Source organism: Pomacea canaliculata, linkage group LG12 (genome assembly GCF_003073045.1).
Source record: "Pomacea canaliculata isolate SZHN2017 linkage group LG12, ASM307304v1, whole genome shotgun sequence".
NCBI classification, from domain to species: Eukaryota; Metazoa; Mollusca; class Gastropoda; order Architaenioglossa; family Ampullariidae; genus Pomacea; species Pomacea canaliculata.
This window is the reverse complement of record NC_037601.1, coordinates 14490183-14512215: the sequence shown is the minus strand read 5'-3', so window position 1 is coordinate 14512215 and position 22033 is coordinate 14490183. Positions and strand designations below refer to the sequence as shown.

General features: G+C 38.3%; 2 protein-coding genes across 2 annotated transcripts; both read right to left on the bottom strand.

Annotated features, from left to right (window-relative positions):
• LOC112553354 (deoxynucleoside triphosphate triphosphohydrolase SAMHD1-like) lies at positions 1–7493 on the bottom strand. The gene is made up of 15 exons (XM_025220513.1): positions 7392–7493; positions 6523–6608; positions 6202–6362; positions 5646–5874; positions 5099–5269; positions 4773–4820; positions 4300–4347; positions 3822–3989; positions 3505–3596; positions 3171–3227; positions 2506–2698; positions 2066–2137; positions 1613–1717; positions 1058–1196; positions 1–454 (listed from the first exon to the last, which is right to left on the bottom strand). Exons 2-15 carry the CDS (start codon positions 6577–6579, stop codon positions 402–404), a joined length of 1593 nt encoding a protein of 530 aa, XP_025076298.1. The 5' UTR covers positions 6580–6608; positions 7392–7493; the 3' UTR covers positions 1–401.
• Positions 7494–10434: 2941 nt separating this feature from the next.
• LOC112577400 (deoxynucleoside triphosphate triphosphohydrolase SAMHD1-like) lies at positions 10435–14365 on the bottom strand. Its single transcript, XM_025260465.1, has 7 exons — positions 14320–14365; positions 13004–13057; positions 12254–12452; positions 11976–12095; positions 11570–11674; positions 10869–11039; positions 10435–10509 (listed from the first exon to the last, which is right to left on the bottom strand). Coding segments are annotated over exons 1-7 (726 nt in total). The 5' UTR covers positions 14322–14365.
• Positions 14366–22033: the final 7668 nt, after the last annotated feature.

Sequence of the window (22033 nt, the reverse complement as noted above, 5' to 3'; positions counted from 1 at the left end):
TTTTGGTAAATTGCATTTTATTCAATTGCATAAAATAAGACATAACACAAGAACCAATAAATGTTTTTTACTGTCCACTGGATTCCTTTTGTATTATTTCTAGCTTATGAAAACAGCAAATATTTCAAATGAATGCAAGCTGGTAACGAGAGTTAGTCTTTAGTTCAAAAGTCACACGTGCAGAACTCTACAAGGCTCGACTCTATATTTCAGCCTAAAAAGCTTGCAAAAAAGTAAAACGATTTAAAGTTAATTCAAATATATATATATATAAAGTTTAACTGTGATTATATATCGTGGTACTAAAATCTCCCTCGTATACACACAGACCCAAACTCATGAACAATTCTTTGATGCTGTTGAACAAGAGTTGAAGACCATCATCTGGTTTCTTGGTCAGACTACGGTGCTGATGTACCTGCAGCCTGCTGAGAGCGTTTCTCCTCTTCCACTTCTGGAAAATGTTAACATTAGAATATTAGAATAGTTCTTATAAACTCTTAAAATTACTATGCACTTCATTTTTCTAGTTCAAACTATTTCTGGATTTTTCATGAAATAAACATGTATACAGTATAGAGTAAACATTTTACCATCACGAAATGTATCCTTGTTCAAGATGATGACTTTAATGAAATGATTAGATATTTGTACCTATACTGGGAAGAGTACAAAAGTACATGCTTTGCTTTGAATGAAGTTTATAGAACCAAGACTATGGGGAACTTTTAAAAGACCATCACAAGCAAAAGAGATGCCTTTTTAAACAGATTAACATCAGTTTAATAATTATTTTAGAGATAATCAACTTGACGGTAATCGATTTAAATGATGCATTTCTTTTGGTTGTGAAATTAGTTTACATAATGTAAGATACATTAAGATAAGGTAAGATGGTTAGGGAGTGTGGGTTAGTTGAGCTTGTCTAAATAACGATATTCACAAGACAGTATCTAACCCAGTGATCGGCATACCCGTCTCATATTCTTCAATCTTAAACACTGGGCACACTTTCATCCCAGAGAGGCAATGGGTGAAATAAACAGAATAAAATTACCCTTGATAATGTCTGGGAAAAGACTGTTGAGAAGATCCTCCTTTCTTTTACGGATTTCCTTTGTCTCACTTGGGACAGGCTTGAGATAGACTCGGAAAAGATGTTCTTGATAGTTTTTTTCCGGGAGAAAAAGTTTCACCTACAAAACGAAAGGTAGACATGTTTTATTACATGAACTCTAAATGTAGCCCTTTTTATGAAATGAAATTTGAAAACAGTATATAATTTATTTAGGTTAAGACTGTAGAAACAGAATTTCAGTTAATGGTCTTGAAGAAACAAAAGTTATGTATATTAGTTTCAACCTCACTATTTACTCATCTAGCAATTGATTGGTGGCCCCTATCTTTTCTCTCTTTTTTCTTTAATCATTAATTATACAAAATTAATAAATCAGAATACATTGTCATTAAAGAGTACAAGAACAGTTATTTGTTTATTGGATGAAATATGTCAATAGAAATAAGTGATCGAAACTGCCATTAAATGCCGTGCAGCCACCAAGCTCTTATCAATCCTCGCCATGAATCTGATAAAGGTTATTTCTCTTCTCACCTCAGTCTGATGGATTGGTATTGCCGTCCCGTGGTCTTTCTTTCTGTAGAAAAGCTGTTGTTCTAGAGGATTCTCGCCTTTGTTGCCAAAGTCGAGGCTCACTAGCTGTAATAAAAAAGATAACAAAGATTCACAGCAGCTTTTCTCATACCAGCTTTCAGACCTAAAGAGCTCGTATAAGACAAAGTCATAGAAAGGAACATTAAAGAGCTTCTCCTAATAGTGACCATGTGTGATCATGTGTAGTATTATTCCTCTGAAAAAATGTATCAGTCTGACTCTCCAGAGTATTTGTTGTCGATTGTTCTAATGTGTCAATTTAATCTACACTTGTTATGTTTTACTTAATATAATACGGTTTGGTTCCTGACTGTCATAGTCCATTTAATTATATCTTTAAATGGATCAAATTATTCAGGTTGAGTAGTAGACATTTAATAATCTTTTACTCACCTTTACTCGGATCTGATCTTTGCTAATTTTTGACTTTTCGGCAAGTTCTTTTTTGATCTTCTGTCGATCATCCTTTTACAAAAGATAAATCTTGAGTCATAAAACCTTTAAAGGTGCAGTCATGGTTAAATATATTCTGTTGTAGACTATATCACGACTCATATTTCTTTCAAGCCTTGATTCGTGCAACAGTTTTATTAGTAGCTCCTTAATCTACATACATATCTTTCTTAGAAATAGTATTTTTACAGAGTAACAATAACTTTTTATGCTATGGATAGTATAATAGCATTTGTTCTTATTGCTCAGTCTTACAGTAGTCGTAAATACAACACGCTCCATTTACACTAATTTTTTTTTCTTGGATTATCTGCTATTCACTTTCATTTAATTTAATAAATAAAGTTCAATGAAAAATTTAAAGAATGTGTAATTCTCACTTTGGTAAAATCTTTTGAAGGCTTGCTTTCTGCCACACATCTGAAGAGATCTCGCGAGTCAAAGGCCTTGAGTAGTTCTCTCGACTCTGCAAGTTGTGGGTCTTTACTGACTCGGATCACCTGCAGAACATCGTCGGTGAGGTTTGTGTAGGCGTGCATGTCGTCGATGCATTCTTCTATTGTCTTGTCCTGTCTGTAAGAGGTAAAACAAAGCAACATGTCAGAATATATACAACTGAAAGGTTTACAAGAAACACATTTATCAACACCTGTAAGACATCTATTGTACTAAAACAGATTAAACAAGTATTTATTTACGTTTACAGCCAAAATATTCAAATATATAGCATTTGCGTAAAGTCTTCTCTCCCATGTCGTTGAGGATTATTATCTCAGAATATCATATTTCTGACATAATTATTTTCTCCTTTACATACAGTAAGCAATTTCAAGAAAAACCAGATTCAGAATTAAGTCTTATGACAGCATCAAATGTGTTTAAAAATTGACTCTGAAAAGTATATCATCCCAAATAGGAAAGGAAAGAAAATTCAAGACCTTAAGCAATAGTAAACGTAAGTAATATATAATCAATATATACCAATGATTTATAATCAATCACAGCTATTTAAAAGCAAAACAGCTATAAGAAGAATTTTACCAACCCGTCCTTGCCAGGAATGAACTTCACGTCTTTAGCTTTAAATAGAATCTCCGCAATCCTAGCAATAAAATAAAACAGTGCAGCATTGAAAACTTTTGTTTTATGAGAAAATACACTTTTATTGAAGGTGCAAATAAATATGATCCTCATACAAAGATTGAAACACGTTTAACTGTACCTTCAATAACATTTATTCGGATGACACGAGCATGTCACCATGTTACCATGGATGTGCACCCCCACCAACTCACTCACTCCCCGCCCACGCATATATTTTCTGTACAAATACATATCCACCCACCCAAACACACATACACGTGTAGATAAAGACTTACGTATATTCCACACCGCACTTCACTTTGTGCTGGTAAGCCTTCTTGTGCAGGGAGTGGCGAGTTTGAAACAGCTGGTAGATATTAACAGCTTCCTGTGACAGATGGCGTTATTGTTCATTAATCAAATAAATTTGTTACGTATCCAGTATCCTGCCACTCTTTTATGAACAATTTCAGAAAATAGGAATACGTTCTACAGAAAAGATTTAACATCCTGCTACAATGGGAATAATTAACATCATCGCCCTTCTGGTTCCTGCTAATGATGCATGTAAAACCTATTGTCCGAGTTTGCATCCTTATTTTTGTAAACTCACTTTATCTCGGGGACATAGTCGCATTTCCCCATCAGCGTCTTGGACCACGCGGGCAAAGTTAATGAAGCGATCGTGGTCAAAGCTACTGCGCATGCCAAGGAGAAGACAGTCCCTGGCGATGTAGTCCATTTTGTCCACGTCCACCTCACTCCTCTTGTTGGCCACGATCTGTTGGAATTTCCAAGATCATAATCATAATCATCATCATCATCACCACCACCACCTCCACATTTCTTGATTACGAGATAAGCAGACCTGCCAGTTGAGCTAGAGCGCCGGTAGTGTTCATTTAAAACTTTTTCATACTACCGTGGAAATAGGTAGATTTGTTGTTAACCGTAGTCCTTCTTCCAATCCCGTTTAGTTTTATTTATCTCATGCTTCTGCCTAATCGTGTAATGATAATGAGAAAGACTGGGACTTCAACAAGTCTTGGCTTCCAGCAGATTCACACAAGTACCAGTGAGTCCATACTTACCTCATACAGGAAGTTTTTCTCAGGTCCTCGACCATCATCTAGCTTTTTCTGAAGACAGTGGAAATAATCCATGAGCAAAAATTGTTTGCGCGATACAAAAGATGAAATATCCACACACGTGTTTTATTGCCATATAGAATATACTTATGCATCTGCACAAGTGGATGAGTTTATGCTTATGATTTACATGCAACTAATTGCATGGATTTGAATTATGGAAAAGTACCTCATGTACTGACATACAGCTTCCCAATATCAGGACAATATCAGTTGGGAGAAAATATTTGCTCTTCATCAGATAAAAAAATGAGTTATATTAAATTTAAGTTTCCTTTCATTTTAGCGTCTTCAGCATTTGGCCAAAGAATAGAAAAGGTTTCACAATCTCGGTTGTTTCATTTTGTTATCAAGACTGGCAAGGAGAATAAATGTCGGTATTGCAGAGGTCCACCCTGCTATGACTCTATACCTACCTTAAACTGAAATTTTTTCTCCAGTCCCTGACCACTGTCTTGATCTTTCTAGAGTAAAATAAATAGAAATCAATGAGAAAAAAATGTCCATGGAAACCTGCATAGGCGATACATGAACTCCACGTTATATGAATTGACACTAAGCTAGTCTAGACGGAAATTTATTAAAAGTTTATACATTTTCCCTTTTCCTCTTATAAATATGTTCACATGAACAAAAATACGTACGTGTGTTTTACAAGCCAAAAAGAGTCAAACCAAATCGTTATACTAATAAAACACAGTTTTAAAAATGTATATATATATTGTACATTTGAAACACATACTTTGTCTACACCAAACGGAGGGTTGATCAGATTCTTTATGAAATTCAGATTCAGATTCCCGTTTGGTCCAGCGTTTTCTTTGCCCAGAATCCCGTATTTAATCATCTCTTCTTTCAGATGACTGTTCTGCTCGATCATGTGATCAAGCATGTCCCATGAGCCATCTTCGTGCTGACAATGTCAAACAATATCATCAAACTCAAGACAGAAACGGATGATCACTAGTACTCGTAAAATAAAAATGTCCTGGTGGGCATCTCTTCCAGTGTGTGTGTCTTGAACTTTTGTTGCGATATGGTGAGGTTTTCTTGTTAAACAATTCTTTACAAAATATAAATAAATTGTTGAAATTGTTAATATAGCACTAGACCAGAACGAATAAGTTTCTGGGGTCTATTAAATATTGACTTAATTGTCTATGAAATATTTATCTTTATATATCTAGGAAGCCAAGCATGAGGTCAACTCTTTTCAGAAAAAAATTATTATAATCCACACACTCTCTTCAATACTGACTCACTCAGCTTACACTTAGAATGATCTTTACCTTCCACCTTTTCTCCTTTATTTCACTTTCCTTCGCTTTTTTGCCCTTTGGTTTATTCTCTTTCTTCATACGATTGATGACCATGGTGTCAAACACGTGAGAAAACGGTCCTTGTCCCAAGTCATGACAGAGGGCAGCAATTTCTACACAAAGTACATCTTTGTTGTCGATATTTTCGGGATGCCTCTCTTGAAGTTTCTTGACCAGTTTTCTAGCCAGGTGGTAGACTCTTTAATACAAGATAGACACGATAATGTTGATGATGAGAAGAAACGATCACAGATGAATGCTGTGAGTACTTTTGACAACATTTCTAATTTTTAACAGACTATGATAAAAAAAAAACCCACACACATGAGGGTGAGATAAAAGCAGTTAAAAAGTAAGCTACCACTTTTATGTGTTCTATTAAATGGCGGAATTATTGTTGTTTTGTCAGTTTAACAGACGCACAGACTGACCGGCATGCAGGCAGAGAGATTCTGGTTTGCAAAGTTTTCATTCATTGTCGGTGAGCTTTGTATTTTCATGTTTGATTACAGGATGGTTTGCTCACCCAATGGAATGCTCAAAGCGGTTGTGTGCGGCGCCAGGGTAGACGAAGTAGCCTCCCCCGAGCTGCTTGATGTGACGCAGTCGCTGAAACTGGGGTGTGTCGACGATGACCTGGCATAACGGGTGGAGAGTGATGTCACCGTGTACCGGGTCGCTGAACACCTGAGACGATTCAAAGAAAGAAATAATTTGTGTTCTTATTTACCAACAGCATATACATGTGAGTTATGAGGGACATACAAAAGGTCAATGTGTAGTTGTTGAAATGAGATTTAGGTGAGAGATATTTAGGAGAAAAAATACAAAAATATTTTAAGATTACCTTCCAAGAAAATTCGGTTTTTTCCACCTCCGCCAAAACAGTCTCTGCAGCGTCCATCTTATCTACTTCTCTATCTCTTTGTCTCCCTGAAAACCATCTCATTACTTAGTACTATACATTAATACTACATTTTATTGTCTCACGCCACTCTTCCCTTCACTCAAGAAGTCTTGTAAGTACAGGGCATTCTAAAAAAATTAATAAAAGTTCAAGAGATCTTTTCAAATTCTTCTTTCTTCATTAAAATGTTCTTGCTAGAACAGTAAAAAAAAAAAAACAGAAAAAAATCACTAATTGATATGGAAGCAAAAGCGTAAAATGTCAATGCATTAACTTTCTGTTGTTGTGTATGTCGAAGACTAGTGATGGCTGCTTTAGCCATCTACCTAAATACTTTCAAGAAAATCAGATGAGGCCTGTAGAGATACCTCACAACTCCAGAAAACCCTCTAAATATGTGTTTTTCTTTACCACTGCTTTTGTACATATGGACCTTCCACTCTCATATGATACTTTACCTTATGTTTACTACAAATTATTCTCATAGTACTTAATTACTTCATTTACTTAGTTTATTTTTCCCCAGTAAAGGGCGAGGGTTACATGGAAAAAAGCATTTTCTTGATTATTTTACCATTCGTTAATAAAGAATTGTCATTGTCATTTATATACATATATCAAGAGAGAGAGATGTATACACTGCGTTAAAAAGTCCTCGTATACTGGAGAAAAAGGAAGAATTTTATGGAAACATCTACGCTACTAAAGAATCGTAACCCTGGTTAAAACAAAGGTTGTATCATTGACAAGATTGCCAAACAATTTCATTTACTTTATAAGCCTTGGTGGCTGTAACACTGTGTACGTACCTGTAATTAGCAGGACAGGAGCAATTCAATAACACCTCAGCTCCACAATCTGTTCTAATATACTGGTGGAGTACAGATTTTGCAGCGTAGTTGGCATGTGACCGAATCCAATCTGACTGTCACATGACAGGAGTCGTACCTGTAAACACATGCACGTGTCGACCACCATTGATTTTTGTCGATAGCTGCGACATAATCACCTTTGTGATTGTTTTTAAGTAAGAATATGGACGAATATCCCTTCCAAACAATTCTAGATAATTGCTCGATATTCTCAAGGTAACATTAAGCTACTGGTCCGAGTTGTATTATGAAGTGCAGTTCCGTGTAATAGTGTATAGTAATATACAGGAATTAAATACATCTTAAGAACCATTTAAAACAAATTCATAAAACAAATCTTTTTACAATTATCCGCGTCTACCATTTTGAGAGAAAATCAGTCAGATAAAGAATCACAGATAAAACTGTTAATGATCTACTCATTCCAACACTTCAAGAATGGCTGGACGTCAAAATGAGACACTTCATCTTTGTTGACAGAGGACAGATGTAACGATTAATATTTAAATGTAGAAATGTACAAAAATGAAATGAAATCAGTCTAATCAGGAGAAGATAGTTAAGGAGATCCTGTAGTTATAAATAAGTCGGGCATAAATTTAGTTTTTTAATCATCCCTTTCAGTTTCGATCCCCAGCTCATGAAGAGTTGATAAAAAGACACGAACAATCCAGCATGTAGAGAAATAACTTTTTATTACCTTTTTAAACTGAGGTCATATTTAAGACTAAAACTTACCGAGTGATGATAAAGACTTCGTGTGCATGGAAAGAGCACCGCTTATCATTTTTGTCATTATGGAATGCCTCTATCTGGTAAAACATACAGCTGATTTTTATTTTTAAAGCTACCAAAAGTAATGCTAAAATGTTAACAATCTTCTTCAAAAGTTCTAGTTTTGATGAACAGTAGACTTAAAGCAAATATGTGTGCGTACGTGAGAATCTGAGACTTTCTAGTTTGTTCTAGTCACAGTCCAATGAATCATCATCTTTGCAAGGTCGTCAGTCACAACCATCTGTCGCCAGGCTGGATGGAGGAGTGCAGTGTCCCAAGCTAACACAACAGAAAAATCTACAATCTGCGTCTGCTTAATTAACCTTCGACTAGGACACAGAAGTCGATTATTCAGAAGTAGTCACGGAAGGAATAAGCTTCTGCCCCGTTCGGTGCATCCCGGGGGAACTTGAGTCAGTAAAACTTGCTCACGTCCTCCATCGTGTAGATTTATCCATAGGCAAACTTTTCATACTGATGACAGCCCAGTATTTTCGTTATTTATTTATAATTATATTTCGTGACCCATGTCGTGGCCACGCCTTGTAGTCTCCACACATATATATATATACTGTGTGTGTGTGGTATGTGCAGCATTTTTATAGACGCTTTATTTGTCTTACATTCAAGAGTCCACACAAACATAAACAAGTAGAGGCAGAAACTTGCTTTATGAGAATTTTGTATTTAATTTTAAATTTGCAAACTCTTCCTCGCTATTGCATAAACATAAATCCATCAAAATAGGAACAAGCTCATCACTAATTAAAATCAAGTAAAATATTGCACCGGGCTCTGATATATATTTAAGCAATATAGTCATTTAAATCTACCTTAGAAATGAATCACAGTCTGTATCACGCTACAGTCTGTAGCAGTCCCCTTAATTGTTTCATTAGCAAACTGACAGCAAGGCTTTGAAGTCTCTTACTATGCTGCCTTGCTTGTGTTAGAAACTTTTAATAAATGAAGTAGGAAAAATATACTGAAAGAAGAATGACCCCAAACTTCAAAACTGAGTGGTGCAAACAAATATAGCAATGAAAAATTCAAAGCCTATCTACAAAATGACATATGTAGCAGAAACAACAACATATCACAACCACAGTGTAAAGCAATATATAACAGTACATTTTATAATAATTAAAAATGCTTTGGGTATCCCAGTGTACCAACAGTTAAAAAAGCGCACATTGCACATTGTTGAGGATGTCCTGTAAACTGATCCACCCGTTTTATCAAGGACTCCACCTAGAAGAATACTTTGAAACTTGTTCCTTGTTAGGCAAGATGAGCAATATGCGAGATTAAAACTTATGATCCGCATTATCACAACAAATATGTAAGGACTGCATGGGAACAAATTATTAAACTATGTCATTACTGTCGGCAAGCTTACACGACCAAGCGAGACCGCATTTGTTTTCTTGTTTTCTAACTTAGAGATATGCTTGCAATGTTTATAGTGGCGGTATGTTTGCTAAAGTTGGAAGCATAAATTGCCTTTAATTTATTCTTTATTTTAATATGTCCCTGATTAGTCGGAAAATACATTCTCTTAAATTAACCTGTTTTGTAGATTTGTCCACTTTTCCGACATATAATCTTGATGATTTTGGTAACTGCTACACTAAGTGGTATTCAAAAAGTAACTTCTTTTTGAGTCAAGAAATTCAATCTTTCTGTTCTCTCTTGTTCTTCATACCCTCTCGAAAATCTTGTCCTGCATTAATTCGAAAAGACAATCCCTTTAGTATGACTTGAGTAAGCACATAACATATAATGTACATTTTCCTTCGTTAATTTTCTATTCCTCGATTAATAAAATGTAAGAATACTATCTGTGTCCTAAGGTAAGGATCACAAAATCTGTGTGGGACCAATTAATACTTATTTCTTATCTCGAACTGAGAATGACTACAGACAGGTAACACTCAACAGGTAAGGCTGCGCGTTTGTGTGTGTGGCAAGGTACATGTAACATAACACAGAGTACAAGAAAACAAAATAAAAACATGAAGAAAATAAAAATTTTAAACAATTTGATTGAACTCAAGTTAGAAACGAGATCTGAGCAACTTAAACTTTACATTATCACAGTGGAACACAGTCATGTCAACATATCAATAAACCTTCTGATATGAGGTTACAAAAGCGGATTTTTTTTAAAACGACAATGGGATACAAGTCGAACACAGTCGAACTAAGTCAAGTAGAGGGGCGCTGCTGTGATGTTCATACCTCCTCTTGATCGTACCTGACAGACTTGGAAGAACAGCCTGTAAAGAAATAAAATACTCACATGTACTTAAAAGTTTACGCTATTTTTAATCTCCAAAGCTATTCTTAATCATTTATTCTGATTATTCTCATCCTCACATCGCTTTCTAAACTGAGTACTCAAGCACTGACTCACTGAGTACTCACGCGATGACAAGTGTTTTCCTTGTGTTTTTACAATTTCCCCACCCCTCCTCTTGTCTTTGCCTTAGTTGCTGGCTCGATTACTTTATCATTCCACTAATGCAATATCGTCCTTAAGGAATTGAAAACAGAAGAAATAGCTGGGAAGCAAGTCAAGACGAAGGAAAATATTTTGCTCGGCCTGTCACAAGCCCTGACCGACTATCAACTTACCTTGGGTTTCTCGAGTTCGTTTTTCTCGCACCAGAGCTTGAAGGCTTTACCGACGAAACTTGCATCTTCCTTGTGATCGACGATCAGTCTTTCCTCCTCGTCCCAGTAGTGTTTCAGGTACACGCGCACTACCTGCTCCTGAAACTGTTCTTTTGGAAACAAGTGGGACACCTGCTCAAAAGACATCAAAAATTTATTGTCAGTCCTGTTCTATCGCAAAGTTTCTACAATTATTCTTTTTCTATCTCTGTCTCCATCCCTTCCTTCCCTCATAAAAAAGATAAACACCGCAATTACTAATTATTTATTAAGAAAAATAGTACTTAGACAATTCATTTCTCGTTGTTACAACATATATTGCTGTATATAAACTAGGGTGTGTAAAAGAGAGATATAGAGCTTTGTATGTCTTTGTATTTATATAATGTTGTTATTTTATATAATTATATATGTATATAGTGTGTGTTTTAGAAGCTTCAATTTTATTTCGTTATTATTTTAGTACTTTGTAATCCTAACCCTTTGGTAGTTATTTTATTCCACTTATATGATTTTCTTGTGTTTTCCGCTCTGTTTCATGCTGTGTGTTGTTTTATTTTACATGAGAGTTTCTACATCTTTCCTGATTATTATATTCAGGCCGATGTTTGCTAATATGTTGATTTACTCCCCTTCCCCAAGTGCCGGTGTGTCCAACGCACCTCCTCTGGATTAACATGCTGTGCCAAGTTGACATTATGTTTGGTGTAGAAACATAAGTTAGCCAGAGGGTTGAGATTTTTCTTTCCAAAGTCAAGGGTCACTACCTGAAAAATATGATACGTCAGTTTATAAATTTCAAAGCTAATAGTAACAATTGTGAGCATTAGTCATAGATTATTTTGGTTTATGTTACATAAGAAAAAGTATTATCCTTTCTCCAGACAAAATTAAATTCAAAAAAATATGAAGAAAGATTCTCTATGGCACTTTAAAGTAATATAGTTTACATTGTTGTGCTTACAGAGATCGTCTACATCGTTTTTTCGAGAGATCCTCTGAATACTCATTCTCGAATATATTAAATTTCTTTTTCTTCCCATTTTACTTCCTCTCAACACTTCTCACCTGGACTAAAATGCGTTCTTCTGGAATGTGTGGAAATTTCAGATCTTCTATTAGTTTCATAAGGCTTTTTTTCACCTTTTCTTCTTTATCAAGGGCAATGAGGTTGTCTTCATTCAGAATCTGTTACAAATACCACATTTCAAATCCGTTGTTTTCTAGAATAGTGTGAGCAGATATATAATGTCGAGCACAACGTTAAGGAGGTTAAACATTCACACAGCACCATCATCACAGTTGTCACACAAAGCACTCACACCACTTGCATGAGTACTACTCACTTCACACTTGCACTTGGCGATGGGGCGGCTCTCGCCCACGCACCAGAAGAGTCTTCGCTCGTCCAGGGCCTGCAGAAGGTCCCGGGCTTTCTTCAGGTTGTCGCCCGTGCTGATGCGAATTTGGTGGAAAATGTAGTCCGTCAGATTGGTGTAGGCTGTCATGTCATCAATACACCGGGAGACTGTCTTTAATTGTCCCCTGGAAAGGCAGAGGCGAAAATGTTGTTTATGATAAGAGGTAGATTCTAAGACAGACCTTTTCAATGGCCGGCCCGCGGGCCGCATCCGGCCCGCCTCCTGTCTCTGACCGGCCGGCCCGCCCGCCAGTATATATACTATATATACAGTATTGGGTAAAACTGAGTTAACTATATTAGTCCTGCATTCTAAAACCATCCCGATTTCTCATGAGGCCCTTTGGGGAAATTAATTGCCCACCCCTGTTCTAAGAGATGGGTTCGTGTGTAGCCCTATGCTCACTAGAGATATGTGACTTCTTCCCGTTTGTTACCTTACCATTATCCATTCCATTTCTTCTCTTTTTGCCCTATTGGTTGTTCACTTAAAGGCAAACTATACAGACCTCCCTCTTCCCGAAGCCAGATTTTTCTATACATCGCTTTCCCCAACCCTCTAAGAATTCGAGCCGTGCATTTCACAAGAGGGTCGATTGGAGAAAAATACTAATCTCACACAGGGATCTAATCACTCAACATCCGATCCCACCTCTTACTAAATAAATAATTGAACCTTTCTCCAGGAATCAAAGGCACCTTTTCGGCAAGCATCAAGATTTCCACAAACCTGAAACACAGCAAACGTTCCATACAGACTAATAGTAATTCTGACAAACTGGACAGAAAATTAATGAGTACTTCAAAATGACTAACGAGGGCTGTTCTGCTTATGATTGTCAAACGGATATCACTTTCTAAACAAAGGTCGTAATTGTGTGGTTAATATCCACATCAGGACAATACGGAAATCTGGATATCCCTTTATAATTTTGGAAACAATACACTTGTTCCAGAGTTCCCCATGTTGTCCCACAGCTTAGTCTCGCTTGGTGATAGCGGTCCGGTGGCGCAACGGTTAGCGCTGTTAGCGCCTGTCACCAATACAGTGAAGGTTGGCTGCCCTGAGTTCATTTCTCGTCTCGGGCACGCTGATCTTTCTCTGCACGTGACATCTGTTTACAGGGCTGGCTGCTTGCCGTAATATAGCCTTAGTTGCTGACACGGCGAAAAACACAATTCCCATATTCCCCCCCCCTCAGCTTGGTGACCATGGCCCCTGCAGGTCTATCTCTACGAAGGAGGTTTTTGCACCTGTGGTCCATGTTTACCGTGGAAGGCTTAGCAACAAAAACAAACCTACCCACCTGCAAAAGTGCTAAGCAGGCTGACCTCTACACTACCTCGCACATGAACAAAATCGCAGCATCGCAGTTATATATGATAATATCATTGATACGTCTACTATCAGAGTAATCCATTAAATATCCAGAAGATATAACATTGTAAAGAAAGGTGTCTCTACTGTAATTTAGGACTCAATCCTAATCCAGGACAGTGCTGATGTACGAAATACCCCACTACCCTCCAAACTGTCATGAGTCAAAATATCAACAACAAAAAAAACAACAGGAAACTGTCAACAATTACAGATTGAGCAAGTCTTGATTACTAATCGCCAAGTATTAATGACTAACTGTGTTATCAGCCTGCGGTCCCTGTGCTAATCCTCATGTGACCGATACCGACTTCCTGATTGCCTGCTTTGAGAGATAAAATTATGCTTCGTTGATTTGTTTGTTATCGGGTTTCATTAGCAAGGAAAACACAGTTGATGACAGGACTAGGTGACATTATAGTCTTCTCCAGAAATAAAACGACAGTCTTTTATTTTATGACATCTAGTCAATGAGTATTAAGAAAAAATATAACATAGCGGCAGGTACACATGACAAGTCAGCAACCTTGAACACAAAAGCACATCAACATACACACCAACACCAATACTTACATTACATTATAAATGCGACATACAGAAGCCCCTATACTTACATACTCTCCACTGCATTACACACTCTGTGTCTGTAAGCTTTCTTGTACGCGATGGTGTTCGTGCTTGAACAGCTGGTAGACACTAAAATTCTTCCTGAAAATAAAAAATTCTTGCCAAGAGCCATGACAAGACTGTTACTGCACATAAAGACTTACAAATTTCCCATATCAGGGTAAGAATTAAAGCAAACATTTAATTTCCTTTCTTTCAGCTGAAATTGAAGCCAACATGTTACGATGTTTACTTTTTTTCCTTGCGCGAGAGAGATGACCAGCTGTGGGGGTATTTCCGAGGTCAACGTCAAGTACAACCAGGACGACAATTAATTATATTTATCTACCCAGGATTGCGTATTTGACATGATAAAACAATCTGAAAGTTCACTTACTGGGCCTTCGTCACGTACCGCAGATCGTATTGTTTCGGCAGCACTTGGATTGAGCGGATGGCGTATGAAGCAGATTAAGCGATCATGGTCGATAGTTAGCCTGGTGCCACAAGTGGGGTGACTAGGCTCCTAAAAGGTCGGTCTTTACCAGTAATTCCATCTTGCATGGCTTGCACTATCTTGTGTTGGTTTCATATTCAGGCAAAATACATGTTCATCATAATTATATTAACCCACATAACGAGCTATATATGGTATGGGCGGTGCGCTGTGGGTTTGGATGTTGGAGACTGAGGTTTGTAGGGTTGGTCAGTCGGGTCGTTGTGGTGGTGGTGTTTTTTTTTTAGAAGGAGTGAAGAGCTTTGGGGTACAAGCAACTGTTAGAGCTTTACCTACCTCATAACAGAAGCTTTTTCTTGTTGTCTCGATCATCATCAGCTTTTTCTGCAAGTAAATACGGATAAGGAAACAATGAAGAGAAAGAGAGCAGAATAAATACTGATTTTAGCATGGCTATATTGGCAGTGAAAAGAAAATAGCTTTTCGTCGAGACTTGTGAAGTGTCATGACAGAGTACATAAAGCCGTATATAAATAACGAAAAGGATGTTAATATTGTTCCTACTTTTACGTGCAAGCAAATAGAGAAAAAGCAATATTTCTTTAGATATCACATGTATGTTTAATATACATATTGTTCTGTGGTGTGTTGTGACCATTTGTGCACCGGCGGCTCGTGTAGCAGGATTATGGAAATGGTTCTGGATGTTGGAGAATGCCACACATTTTACAAGACTATACACTAGATAATGATAACTTGCTCATCATTGCGAGGGGGGACAAAATCAAGGTTTTGATGAAGTTTTTAGGTCTTGTCTTCCAGTTTATATTCTGTCCATTCAGTCTTCAGAGAAGGATTTTTGCTCATATTGATCGACATGGCCAGGGGCTTTTTCATAACTGCAGAAAGAGGATATCAAAAGAGAAAACATGCTTAAAGTATATAATGTACGAAATCATGAGGGTTAGTGAGTGCAATTTTTTTTTTTTTTTTTTTTTTTTGCAATTTGAATCTCTTGAATATCTTTGATTATTTAGTGAGATATATTTTTATATATTGATAGTACTTCGTAGCTTAATTTCGAAGGAGAACAAATGCAGTCAGTTATTCCTATTTCGAATAATTTGTTTGGTGCACTAGAACTGTTTTACATGGCGATGTATATCTGTTCACAAATTTGCTTATGACGAGGCTGGAGAGAACCAGTGTACCTCATCTGCCGTCTGGTCATATCGCGCATCGGAGGTTATGAAAATGCTTGATGGAACACGTGGGAGTAGGGGCCGATGAGCATGTCGTGAACAAAGGCCGCAATCTCCACACACGCACAATCCTTATCGTGTCGATGTTTTCAGCTCCGGTTTGTCTTTCCTTCAGAGTCCGTATGAAGTTTGCTCCGCGCGGGTGGCAGAACCCGTGTTTAGCATCAGATCTCTTCTGGATTGGTCGATGTCTGTTACATTTCTTATTGTCGTGGAAGTTTTGTTATCATTAAACAGTTTGCTAACATAGGCAAGACCAGACGTGTTGTATGTTAAGCTATGGGGGAGGCGGTAGTGGGTGAATGAGAGATGTGTAACATGGCTTCAAGTAAGGAATGTTTTAAATAAAACAGATAATTTAACGATGTTCGAAGTTATGTAGGTAATAGAGCTCTTATCATCTCTCATTTTACAACTAAACCAAACAAAAAAGAGTGTATGGAGTGGTCAAATGTGAGAGTGTGTGGGGGAGCGATATGCGAACATGCGGCTAGTAGTGATGCCTGCGTGCGATATGATTGGCACACAAGTGATCGTCACGTCTTGTCCACATCAACTCAATATGATGCTCGGAAGGGTGGGTGTGAGGCCGCACAGATGTGATCTAAAGTTAGCCTCCACCTAGCTGCATTTGATTTGCAGTCGCTGAAACTGAGGTGGTTTTGTGTCGACAATTGGACCACGCAAGACGAGGTGGGAAGAAGTTTGATTCGTGGCCCGTGTACAGGGTATAGTTAATACCTGAGAAAGACCAAAAGTAACCCAATAAGAATAAATGGTACCATATGTCTCGAGAGATAATGTTTTTGTTTCTGTTTTTCGTTTTAAAGCTATTGCTCTGAAATCTTAAATTGGTCCACATGGTAATTTTAAACCTTCACTTCTTCCGAACGAAGGCAACGGTTTCTGATCAGCTTTGTGGTTGTGGGTTCGGAGCAGCACTTGGGTCTGAACAGACGACCAAAATATCCCTTTAGTAGTATAAATATATGGCTAATTCAGATACGGTAAACCATAAACCTATGGCCTCTTGGCTACAAGTATCTTTCCGTGGAAATTACATATGACAAATTCATTTCTGAATCAACATGATAAGGAAATATTTTCTGAATCTGTTCCTTGACTATCGCAAGAAGATATCAGCTGACTAGCGTCTACATCTCTGCTAAGAAATGTCTTTTTCGAATGTCCATAGAATCACAACATCGGAACAGATGTTTAGCTCGAGTTCGTTGCTTCTTGCAACAACTCACCACGGTAGGTCTAATTTAAACAAAAAACGCTGTCTGCCTATTGTGAATTTTGCAACTAATCGTACTTTTCTTGTATGATTATGTTAACATACCTGTTAAGAGTTTAGTGATATATGCGTGAAATCTATTTATGTCATCCATAAATTTTAAATAAATACACGTTTATTCTCCTACGGAGACAACGATAAAGTTCCACCACAAGGAGTAATACTATTTAATTTATTTTTTGCATATTTTTTACACCCGATATTTTTGGAAAACAACACAACATGCAAATTTTCTGAGAATTCTAACCAAAAAATAAAGAACGTTTGATAAAACTATCGATAATGATGTATTGTATCTGGTTCCACGCTGGTAGTGCTTGAGTTTAAAGTATTTGTAACATAACACACTCGCTGATTGCTATTTCCAAAGGACTTTGTTTGCTAGAATCCTGGGCGTTTGGGCATTCATTTTGAAACTATTGAATTTTCCGGCTTTCCCCGTAGAGCTCTGATGACTGTAATTCGCCTGTTCTAAGAAGGAAGGGATTATCAGGCGAGCGCATGCCGCACGCCGGTAGATCGTATCGTACTACACTCCCAAAGTAGAAATGCAACAAGACTGTGGGTGTACAGGACACAACTGAGGGTCGTCAGGCTGTCCACGCCATCGTGAAAGATGAAGACTTGGGACCGACGGTGACTGTTAGGAAGGAACTGACACGCGGATAAAGCCGCAGCTGTTTAGCCACTTTCATCATGTTATTACATTTTATGCGAGTTTCTAGCTCTGAGAATGATTTTTGTCACGTTTAGTATAATAGCTAGTGGGCCTAGGGCTTGGCTAAGTTAGTTGTAGGTTATCGGTCAGAGATGAGGCAAATCGCTTTTCGTCCGACCGATTAACTGTCCTCACTATTTCACTTATCTGGAACTAAGATAAGTCGTGGCGGAAAGTGATATTGTCTTCTTTGTTGAGACATGGTCAAGACTTGCGTTTATGGATGCAAAGGCATGTCCTGTCCAGTCGAGAGATTCCTCGTCATTCCGAAGAGTTTATTGAATGTGACTAAAAGATAGTAAATAACGCAATCCCTAGCAAAACTGGGGTCGGTTGTCATGTGAGGTCTTAAGTATCGAACTTAAGCCATAGTTTATCGCTGGTTATACGTAAATAAAATCTCCTCTCTGCTTGATTCTGTTGAAAATCGTGGGATTTGAAATGATATGCCAGGATCTCAAAGTAGCAAGATTCGACATGCAGATTAGCAGTAAGCGGAAGTCGACTTGTACATACATATCCATGGACCGATTTAAGACTTTTTTCAAGACCTACATAGAACCCCCTTTGCGAGAACATTAGTGTAGCCATAACCATCATTCTTTTACCTTTTTCCTCCTAAATTTTTTTTTTCCTACGCTCTTCCCTCCACGATAAGTGCTTCTAGTTTTCAAATTCCTATCATCTTTGTCTGTCTCTCTGGAGCAGTCTCGATATATCGTTAAGATAGGAATTTTAAATTTTGTTTAGTGGAAATCCCTTTCCTTGTTAAGTCGAAGGTTCAGGTCTCAAAAAACTTAATTGTCGTAGACAGTGCTTAGGGAATAGAAAACACAACCATGGGTGACAAAGGAAAGACAACAGCACACCTCTACATTCGCTTCCAGTAATAATCCGACCTGAGCAAGATTTCCTGTGCCATTCGATAATGTGCCAGTCGAGGCATATAGACAGCGAAGTCGAAAGTAGGTGCAGGTGAATGCGACATACGGCTGCTGTGTTACGAATCTCGGTTTACAAGGCCCAGCTGCCATGTCGCCAGCTCTTTTATTTTAGCAAGGTGTGTCTAGATGATTCACTTACTGAAGGAACAGTTTTAGACTTGTATTACTTTTCTCTAATGATTAGACTAGGTGAACCATGCCACATGCCAGTGACAATAAACAGAAATGTTGATTTACCGCTCTTCTAGACGTCAGAGAGAGGAGGCGGGGGCTATGCTCGGTGGTTTCAGACTCATCACAACTCTCTATGTATGTGTGTGAGAGAGAGCTCCTCTTCCTATATTACATCACATAAGTTTTCACGCAGAGTTTCCTTGTGGTAGTTGGCTAATACAGTAATCGTCTGGGAAAGATAAACGACCCGATGCAAGTTGGCGACAGATTGTGGCTGGCTTAAGTCAAGCAGGTCGCATTGTCTTCCAGGGCGATCATATCGATATACTTATTACTAATTATTGTTCTAAATCTCTATTCTCACATTTCATTTTGAATGTATTTGAATATAATGATTTGAGCACGCGTAATGAAAACGATAAATGTTTGCAACACCAAAAGGAAAGTGCCCTCGCCTCTGCCCACGGGGATAGATTAATTTCTGCAGACGCGGAAAATTGGCTATGCCCACTATAGGTTATTCGTTATATCTCTTCTTATTAATACCATCAGTGAATTAGATACATGATCAAGAGTCTCACATGTGAGATTTACACGTACCAAGGAAGGAGCAACTAGGCCAGTTGGTTCTGCTTTCTAAGGCCTCGGGCGTGCTTGGACTGGCGGCTGACCATCTGTTGGAGGCTGAGACACAGGACTGGATGGCTACTAACTTACCTACGAAGCGGAGAGCCTGGGCCCTTGCTGCTATTTTTAGAACCTAAGTTTCTGGAAGATCCTCTTTTTTCTTGTGTCAAGCATCTAAAGATTCTGAGGAAAAAGTACACGGTGGTCCTGATATGCTTTGAGCAACAAAATTATAAAGTGGTGTAATTGGTATCTCATGTGATGATCACTGGTGTTTATGGATTCTTCAGCTAATGTCTTCCCTGTTTCTCATGTCATCTCTCTCTCACAAGACCCAGTCACAGAACTATCATTGGGGGGTGAGGTGGGGGCACACAACCCAAACCAATTTTGTCGCGCAGACACACTGTTCGATCGAAGTGTCGTGAACTGCTAAATAACTAACAAAGCAGAGGTGTGGTCTGTCTTCGGCAGAACACTTACATGGGTGGGGTGATAGCTCTGGATGTCGTGTGGGCGTTGTAATCTAATCAGCAACCCTCGAGAGGTTTTTTTTTTCAATTGCTCTATAAATAAGCTAAGACCTTCATCAGTGAACATGGTGATGTTTGACATTCACACTAAAAAAATGAATTTGGCTTTGTAGATTGAAATCTCGGGTACGTTTCCCTATGAAGTGTAATTTTCTTTGACCATTGCTCTTGAAGGGTCAGGAAGAGAATTTGTATTTGCGAACGATTGCCCCCTGGCATCATAGAACTGGGTAAGCAAAGCGGGCAACTATAAATGTTGGAAGAGCAAAAGAATCTTGGCCTCGGGTTATTATCAGGCTGGCAGACATCACGCCAGTCAGGAGGCTTCAGTCAGCTTCTGCCCTGTAGCGAAAGTAGACGATTAAGGTTAATTCCCAAGTGAGACCTTATGTTTGGATAGTGACTGGGTGGCCGAGAAATTCAGGACGCCTGCGAATATGCGAGTAATTCTGCACAATCGGTTTTGCTGATGGATATATGGAATATCGTTCTTTACTACAATCACAAACACACGGCGCGCAGTCCTGTCCAATCATCACACCAGTTTCTTTAACAGAGACCGGGTGCACGGGTGTATACTAATTGTGCTTAGTATAGTCACTTCAAGTGTTTGTATATAACAAATAATGCTGAGCTGACACACAAGGGCACTGTGCTGCCAAGAATATTTTAAGCCAAGGGCTATGACTGTACACTCAGGTAAAACAAACAATCGACGTGCTACGACCCGAATTTTTGTGAGAAAACTGGAAATTCTGCACGGTTTTATTTTTTCAGGATGACGATTGTTAGCGGGAGAGGAGAGCTGTACAGGGCTGACTTCCTCCTCCCCCCTCCTTGTGCTCCCTTTTCACGGCCCCGCGCCACCTGTGCGTTCCATGATGTGGGCGAGCATACGTAGCCGGTGAGACTCCTTGGAGTTGAATTTTGTTCCTACACCTTCGTGTGGCTCCAGTGTCTGCGCAACGTGTCACTAAACTGCTTCTAATTGTCATTATAATTGTCCACTAATGTTTTTCTTTTAATCAAAGTCTAGGGAACTTGTATTACTACATAATGGTGACAGCCACACTAAGCTTTAGTTTAAGCACTAATAATAGATAGACAATAGGTTTATAACTGGATACATACCACCCTCTGTATAAACAAAATAAAAACACGTAGCAACAGCATTTCCATGTATGGTAATAAGCTAAAGACACGTAGAAAGACGTATCAAAATCCTCCTGAATACCCAGTTAAAGTAGAATTAATATACATAAACTAAATATACTAGTAATATAGCAGAGGGGGATGTACACAATACAGGTACACCACCCACGACTGACTTGGAGGGTCCGAAGGCACCTGAAGAAGTGAGAACAGCAGGAAGAGGGCGCAACACCAATAGTGCACAATACAGGCTTGGGCAGACTCTGTAAGACACACAGAAAAAAAGGCACACTCAATGCAGAGTAGACACTCATCGACTGCGCGCACAAACTCAGCCCTCCCTACCCCCTTCCCAGATTAACGCTACCCCCTCCCCCACCACACACGACAGTGCGAATAACTGCGAGGTGGAAGCACTTTCCTTTCAAAATCTAATCAACAGATGGATACAGTGTCAGGGTTTTGCACCTTCAATTTTTGTATGGACAACAGGTTTATTTTTAGTCGTAAAACTGTCCTTATATAAGGTTCGATTTGTTGCATTTTGTTTACTTT